This window comes from Aspergillus saccharolyticus (genome assembly GCF_003184585.1).
Source record: "Aspergillus saccharolyticus JOP 1030-1 unplaced genomic scaffold BP01scaffold_49, whole genome shotgun sequence".
Classification (NCBI taxonomy): Eukaryota; Fungi; Ascomycota; class Eurotiomycetes; order Eurotiales; family Aspergillaceae; genus Aspergillus; species Aspergillus saccharolyticus.
Genome location: NW_020290659.1, coordinates 97 through 8033, shown reverse-complemented (window position 1 = coordinate 8033; position 7937 = coordinate 97). Strand labels below are relative to the sequence as shown.

Genomic DNA, 7937 nt, shown 5'->3' with positions numbered 1-7937 from the left:
AGGATATAATTCCAGCTACTCTTAGATTTATTCTCTAGCTCTAGTATTTCTGTTTTAGTCTACAGTATCTATTCTGGAGAGTCTCTGTTTAACTCTATTCTATATTCTTATAGCTGTACTGGAGCTATAGTAAGTAGACTAGTTCTGGGTTTTTAATCCTCTTCTAGTATTCTGTCAAAGATCTAGATTATATAGAATAATATCCTAGAATCTTGTTTATTGGGTATATCCTGTTTCTAGTATAATAGAGTATCTACTTGTTTATTTTCTATTCCTTTCTAGTAAACTAGTTTAAAGTTAAATCTACTTAGAATTAGGCTCTACTATATATATCTCTCTGTAAGTTTATATAGCTTAAAGAAGTACTCTAGATTCTTATAATTGGTTATTACTATAAACTCTAGTACTGAGCATAGCTCAGTATCCCAGGCTTTCAGGTATTATACAACTGCTAGTAGTTCCTTGTTATAGATCTTATAGTTGTAAGGGCTAAAACAACCCTTCCAACCTTCGCAAGTAGTCGCGAAGGGAAATCTATATAGTAGGCCTCAGGCACCAGTCACATGACAGCTAAGCAAGTGAGTCGCGACCTCCCATTTAGGGGGTGGGTAACTCGCGGATTAGACAGATTAGCAACAATACCTTAAGGCAATCAACTAGCACCTTCGGCCTCATAAAGGCTATTCATTCATTATGCTATTTCACCTCCTTAGCCCTTATAACCTTGTTACTTAATACCCTGTGAAATAGCCCAGTAAGCAATGGCCGGATACAGGATACGAAGCCAAACCAGGGGTAATCCCTCTAAGCTACTCGCGGAGGACTATATATTAATTGTGAGGGATAAATCCCCTATAATTAAAAGAGAAGTACAAATCCTAACCTAGGAACTCTATAAATATTTATATTTGCTTAAATAGATTACAGAATTACAAGGACAGCTAGAGATTAGTAGCGTGAAGAAGCGCCTACAGAGAATCTCAGATAATTCTAATTCTAGTACTACAGATATAAAGAGAACTAATATATATATTAATCCATCTGCAGATAAGGACTAGTATAGTACCCGCGACTATACCATCTACCGCGCGTTTATTATATATTAGGAATCAACCACGGAGGCCAATAACTAGAATAAGGACCAGAAGATGCGTGTCACAGTGGTCTATCTAGACCATACCCTGAACAACCTGTGGAGGGGTAAGACAGCTGAGCCATACTGCAAAAGAGATTAGTTAGGCCTCTATGAATTCCTAGAAATCCAACTAGGAGACCCCGCGAATTATAGACAGAAGACTTAGTTAAAAATCCTTCAAGTAGAACCTCGCAAAGAGGAATTAGAGTTTATCTATCTATAGAAGTAGAAAGAGATAAAGACTAAGTTAGATCATAAGATACTAGACCTTAATATACTATAGCTGCACCTATTCTTTGACTTATTCCAGTCTATAATATAGTGAAAGATCCGCGAGCAGTCTGTATTCTCTATAATAGAGCAAGACCTTATTGCACTCATCGCACAGTTGCAGCTGATACTAAACTAGCAGTATAAACAGCAGAGAGACTGCTTAAAAGAAGAGTCTAAAGAGAATAAGCTATACTATAAGAACTAAAGATTAATACTCTTATTAGATTGGGTTCACAAGCCAGACCATAATACTACTTCTACCGCGAAGAGATTCTTAGAATCTAGATTAAATAATTAGTCCTTGCAAGAATCTAATAAGTTATCAGGACTATATACCTACTTTAACTATAGGAAGGGTAACTATATCGTGAAGTATTATATATCGCAGAAGCCAGTCGTGAGATGACTAGTCAGCTGAGTTATAGTACCAACCCCAGAGGAGGCAGAGCTTACAACATACCCTAGCTTATAACTAAGGGGAGAACTAATAATATATAGAAGCAAGAAACACCTCCCAGATAGAGAAGTAGTAGTGGATAGTGGCGCGGAGGCTAATCTAGTACCTGCGGTACTAGCGAAGCAAGCAGAATAGCTAATAGTACCCATGAAAATACTTACAGATAGTATTAATAATAGAAGAATACAGTCTAAAGAGACTATAGCCTTTACTATTAAGCTAGAGGATACACGAGGCAAATATAAGAGACAAATAGATCTTACTATTATAATATTAGAGATAGAAGAGATTGTTCTTAGGATACCTTAATTAAAGTAGTAGAAACTATATACTATATTCCATAAATATAAGCTATATTTCTGTGATAATAGTATACTATAAGTACTGTAAGTCGCAGTAGTAGAGATTACACAGCAGAATATGGATAAAATAAACCCCTGTCTAGTAATAATACAGGAGGTTCGCGGTGGGACTGCGGACCAGGTAATACCAGAGTAGTGTTGTAAGTATAAGAGAGTCTTTATAGAAGAGGAAGCTGCAATACTACTAGAATACTAGTTAGGTATAGACTTGGAGATTAATCTCCGCAAGAACTTCTAGCCAAAGCTGGGGCGGGTATATAAGACATTACCTACAGAAAGAAAGGTCCTATAGGAGTACCTGCAAGAGATGCTTGTGAAAGAATAGATTCAGTATTCCAAGTTACTAGTAGACGCACTAGTCCTGTTCATAGGAAAGAAGAATAGAAGTCTATAAGTATATATAGACTACTGTAAGTTGAATAAGTAGACAGTAAAGAACACCTATCCACTACCACAAATTAATAAGTATATTAATCAACTTGTAGGAGCCCTTTAGTTCACATAGTTAGACCTCCACGAAGCCTACCATAGGATTAGGATTACAGAAGGGCATGAGTGGAAAACAGTGTTCTATATAAAGTATAGACTGTTTGAGTATCTGGTTATACTATTTAGGCTGACCAACGCACCTGTAGGGTTCCAAAGTTTTATAAACTCCTTGTTCGCGGGATATCTTAATAATTTTATAATTATCTATCTAGATAATATTATGGTTTACTCACAGGATCTAGAAATATATAAGACATAGATCTGCGAGGTATTATATATTCTATAAGAGGCAGGATTATATATAAAGTTAAGTAAGTATTTCTTTGTAGTAATAGAAATCAACTTTCTGGGGTTCTTAATTAGCTGAGAGGGCGTTTATATAGAACTAGGATATATTATAATGATTTATGATTGGCCTGAGCTATAGAATATGAAGAATATACTAAAGTTTATTAGATTTATAAATTAGTATAGGCAGTTTATTAAAGAATACTTATGAATTACAGTACTAATAACTAATCTAACAAAGATACCACACAAAGAGGAGGAAAGAAAAACCAGATATAATTTTTTATTCCTAAAAGTTCGCGAGAGCTTTTAGAGATTAAAAGAAGTATTTATAGAGAATATAATAATAGTATATTTTAGAGAAGAAGAACCCTTATAAATTAAAACTAATATATTAGTCTTTATAATTAGCAGGATACTATCGCAGAAGGATCAAGAGGACTAGTAGAAATTAGTAGTATTCTACTTATAGAAGATAATACCCATGGAGTAGAACTATAGTATTCACAACTAAGAACTCCTTATGATTATAGAATTATTCAAGGAGTAGCGACACTGGCTAGAGGATGTAGAACACTCAGTAGAGATAGTTACAGACTTTAAAAATCTCTAGTATTTTATAATAAATAAAGAGTTGTTGTAAAGACAGGTACAGTAGGTCTAATATCTTATAGTATTCAAGTTCTTTCTTAAGTATAGACCAGGGTTATAGAACCCTGTAGACGCACTGTCGCGAAGGCCTAACTATAATAAGTAGACTATAGAAAAAGACTATAAGAAACTTGGGAAAATAGTCCCGTAGTAGTTAAATAATCTCCTAGAATTAGAGAGAGAAGTAGTTACCCACACAAGAGCCAGGATAATGCTAGTACAAGGTACTGCAAAGGATCCAGAATGGCTGGAGTCCTATATAAGGGTGGTAAAAGCAACTACAGAAGAAAGCATATATCATAAGGACCTGTTAATTAATCTACTACAGGAACTACCAGAACTACTATAGGTAGACGACCTCGCAAGGGAGATCTTCTAGATAAAATAGAAAGACTATAAGAGCAGACAGTCTAAGATAAAAGAATACCTATAGAAGAAGGACTACTTATAGTAGAGTATAAGATAAGATCTACTATACTTTATAGAAAAGCTATATATTTCAGAGAGTTATATATTAAAGTTAAGAATCCTTACAAAGTTATATAATAACCCTATTATAGGGTACTTCACAAAGATAAGAACATAAGAGTTAGTATTACAAAGATTCTACTGGCTAGAATTAGCCAGCTTTATGAAAGAGTACTGCCACGCGTGTAGAGTATATCAGAGCAGACAGGTGGTTTGCGGAAAGCAACAGGGCTTACTAGAACTACTACCCACAGCAGTAAGACTATGGGATGAAGTAATAATAGATTTTATTACAAGCCTATCTGTGAGCACCTATAAGGATGTGAACTCACAGGAGGTTTATAATAGTATTATAGTTATAGTAGACTATTTCAGTAAGATAGCACACTTCATCTCTACTTATAAGATACTCTTAGGGGAAGAGCTTGTAATACTCTTTCTAAGAGAGATTTTTAGATTATATAGTATACCCATGAAGATGATTATTAATTAAGGATTGGTTTTCATAAGGGGCTTTTAGTCAGATTTCATCTATACCCTTACAATTAAGCAGGGGCTAAGTACTGCCTACCACCCATAGATAGATAGGCAGACAGAGAGGTTGAATAGTATACTAGAATAGTATCTATAAAACTATATCAACTTTAAGCAAGATAATTAGATAGAGATATTACTACTTGTAGAGTTTATATATAATAACTCTCTATAGGTATCTACTAAGCACTCTCTATTCTTTATAATAACTGCGTAATATCCATAGATAATTATACTAGATTTATAGATCCTGGATAACCCAGCTCAGGGGTTAACAGACCGTATCCGCGAAATCAGAGAAGTAAGAGATCAGGTAGCTGCGAATCTAGAATAGGCTTATAAGTACTAGAAGGACTTCTATAATAGAAGTCACAGGACTACTGTATTTACAGTAGGCCAGAAGGTATAGCTATCTATAAAGAACCTACCGCGAAGAAGACTATATAAGAAATTAGACCAATACTACCAAGGACTATTTTATATAGTAGAAAGAATAGGCAAGTAAGCCTACCACATGGAGCTACTAGCTAACTAGTAAGTATATAATATATTCTATATCTTACTACTCCGTGAATACTATACTATGGAAGGTATAGATTCGCAAGGGTGTTTTTTATAAGAGAATAGGAGCCCTGAGGACTGTAAGTACTATCTAGAGGTACTAATAGCCTCGCGATACTGTAAAGAAATTACTAAGATATTAGTAAAATAGAAAGACTACTACAATAATAAGAATATATAGAAACCTGCTGCGAATCTACGTTACCTATAAATATATAAAGAATTCAAGTCTTATAGGTATAAAAAACTTAGTTAATAACTAAGAAAAAGCTAATAACTATATATAAATAGTATACCACCTGTGATTATATATCCTCTATACCCAACACGAGTTGCAGCACTTACTCGTGTAGGCCAGAAGTCAGAACACACAGGGGCACAGTCCTATTCTATAAGAGAACAGTACTTGCCACCTGTATATAAATAATTATTATACTTCTAGTTAATCCCTCTACTAATATAGTCGTGGAATGCCCTCCTAGAGGAGGGGTCACGGTAGTATCTACACACCTGGTCGGGTAGAGGCTGCCGGCCAGCCCAAGACATGAGGATGCCCTCGTGGAGCTGGGCCCGGACAGCCAGCTGCCTGGAATTCAACCACCTAATATATAGTATAGACCGCACGATAGGCTCGCGAATCCAGGCCTACTTGCGACCCGACAGGGGCTACAAACCTATCCAGGGGGGGAGACCGGGTACTATAGCAGGTGCTGCCTCCGAACGACCTGTAAACCAGGCCGCGGGAGGCAGCTCGATGAAGAAGAAGGTACCCCACTCTTCATCAGTAGCCCGCTTATAGGGCGCCGGCCGGTCCCATTGAGCCCTGGGTGTGCCCGCAGGAGGCGGGGGAGGTCCAGGGAGCAGAGGGGCGGGAGCCGCGGGGGCCGCTACAATGTTTACCATTGTTAAGGTCATCACCCTGTTTCCCCTCGCGTACGTCGCTGTACGCGAGGGGAGGGTGATAGCAGCGGCGGTCGCGGGGCCGGGGCCAGGAGCAGGGGCAGCGGCGCTTGCGGCGGTGGCGGTGGTAGTAGCAGCGGCAGCAGCAATGGTGGCGGCGGTCGCGGGGGCGGCGGCGGCAGTGGTGGTCGCGGGGGTGGGGGTGGTTCCCTCAACCCCCTCAGTGGAGGGGGGGGAGCTTGCGCGGTGCTGACCACTATTAGCTGAGCCTGAAAGAAAAGAATCGCAACACCTACCCGGGCTGGGGAGGAAGTGGCTGCAGGAGCAGCAGAAGTGGACGAATCGCGGGGAGAAGCTGCAAGTATATCAGAAACATCTTCGCAAGAGGGGAAAGAAAGATATATATATTTTATTAGAAGAGATTTGTTATTTATAGAAGCTAATAAAGAAGATTAAGTTAGTCAAGACTATTAAAGCTTATAAGAATACTAGAGCTTATAAGACTACAGAAGTTTATAAGAATACTAAAGCTTATAAGAGTACTGATACTTGTAAGAGCACCCTATCAGCAGCTCGTAGTACCAAAGAAGAGAATAATATATAAGGGGACTTACTAAGAGAGAGAGAGAGAGAGGCTTAGGGAAGAAAAGACCTTAGTAAGAGGGGAGAAGAGCCTTCTTATATAGTAGAAGACCCTTACCCCACGAAGTTAGCTCTACTAGCCTCAACTTCAAAGCAGGTCAGACAGCCTGAATAGGTAAATTAAGAGAGATTTAATACTATTTACTAGGAAAGACTTATCTTAATCGCGGGGGGGAGACAGGTCTAGGGTATTGTAAAAGAAGTGGGCCAGTGGGTGGCAGACCATGCACTGGGGGGATAGGTGATGTAATATACCACCCATAAAGATAAGAAGAAGCAAAGCTACCTTTTCTACTACTCTGGTTTCCCATAAGTAGTATTTACAGAGAGGAGGTTTTAATAGTACTATTATAAGAAGTAATACCCCTCTATAAGAGGAGGAAGGATAGTTATAAGGACTAAAATAATTCTTCTAATCTTTATAAGTAATCGCGAAGGGAAATCTATATAGTAGGCCTCAGGCACCAGTCACATAACAGCTAAGCAAGTGAGTCGCGACCTCCCATTTAGGGGGTAGGTGACTCGCGGATTAGGCAGATTAGCAACAACACCTTAAGGCAATCAACTGGCACCTTCGGCCTCGCAAAGGCTATTCGTTCATCACGCTATTTCACCTCCTTAGCCCTTATAATAAGATCTAATATCTATTCTTACTTATATAATAGAGTGGATTAGCACTTTATCACTGGAGATTCCTTGTACCAGCCTCGGGGTAATACTGGTGATTAATAGGTTATTTACCCAGATAAACATCTTACTTATAATACTATAAGTTAGACACCCTGAGTTAATAAGTATATAAGTAGTTACTATCAGATCCAGAATTACTTCTACTAAAAAGGGGTATATAACTATATATTTCTTTTTAAAACTTTTCTAATTCTTTCTAGTTTTATCTAGTAATTCTTATCTAGATATATAACTTTATACTAAACTTTCTCTTTTCCCGAGTCTGAGTTCTTATCTGAGATATATTATTATTCTTATTTATAAAGTATAGATATAACAGCTGCTATACTTATTAGTTATATAATAGACTTAAGAGAATATTAGTAGATAAGATATCTATTCTATCTATATTAAAGACAGTACTCTACTTTATATCTTTTCTATATTTCACTAGGCGTTACCTATTGGGCTTGTTTCTGGTAACTATTACTGGTTGCATAGGGGTTGT

General features: G+C 37.6%; 2 protein-coding genes across 2 annotated transcripts; one reads left to right on the top strand and one right to left on the bottom strand.

Moving 5' to 3' along the window:
* Positions 1 to 4349: 4349 nt before the first annotated feature.
* On the top strand, positions 4350 to 4574 carry BP01DRAFT_266491 (uncharacterized protein; the record flags this gene model as incomplete). Its single annotated transcript, XM_025571349.1, has 1 exon — positions 4350 to 4574. A coding segment is annotated over one exon (225 nt), but the record flags the coding sequence as incomplete, so codon positions are not given.
* A 283-nt stretch (positions 4575 to 4857) lies between these two features.
* On the bottom strand, positions 4858 to 6494 carry BP01DRAFT_369156 (uncharacterized protein; the record flags this gene model as incomplete). The annotated part of the gene is made up of 11 exons (XM_025576538.1): positions 4858 to 4866; positions 4938 to 4982; positions 5086 to 5096; positions 5169 to 5184; positions 5221 to 5233; positions 5307 to 5335; positions 5419 to 5423; positions 5591 to 5607; positions 5729 to 5804; positions 5893 to 6356; positions 6415 to 6494. The coding sequence occupies 11 exons, from the start codon at positions 6492 to 6494 to the stop codon at positions 4858 to 4860; spliced, it is 765 nt and encodes a 254-aa protein (XP_025427238.1).
* Between the last annotated feature and the right edge of the window lie 1443 nt (positions 6495 to 7937).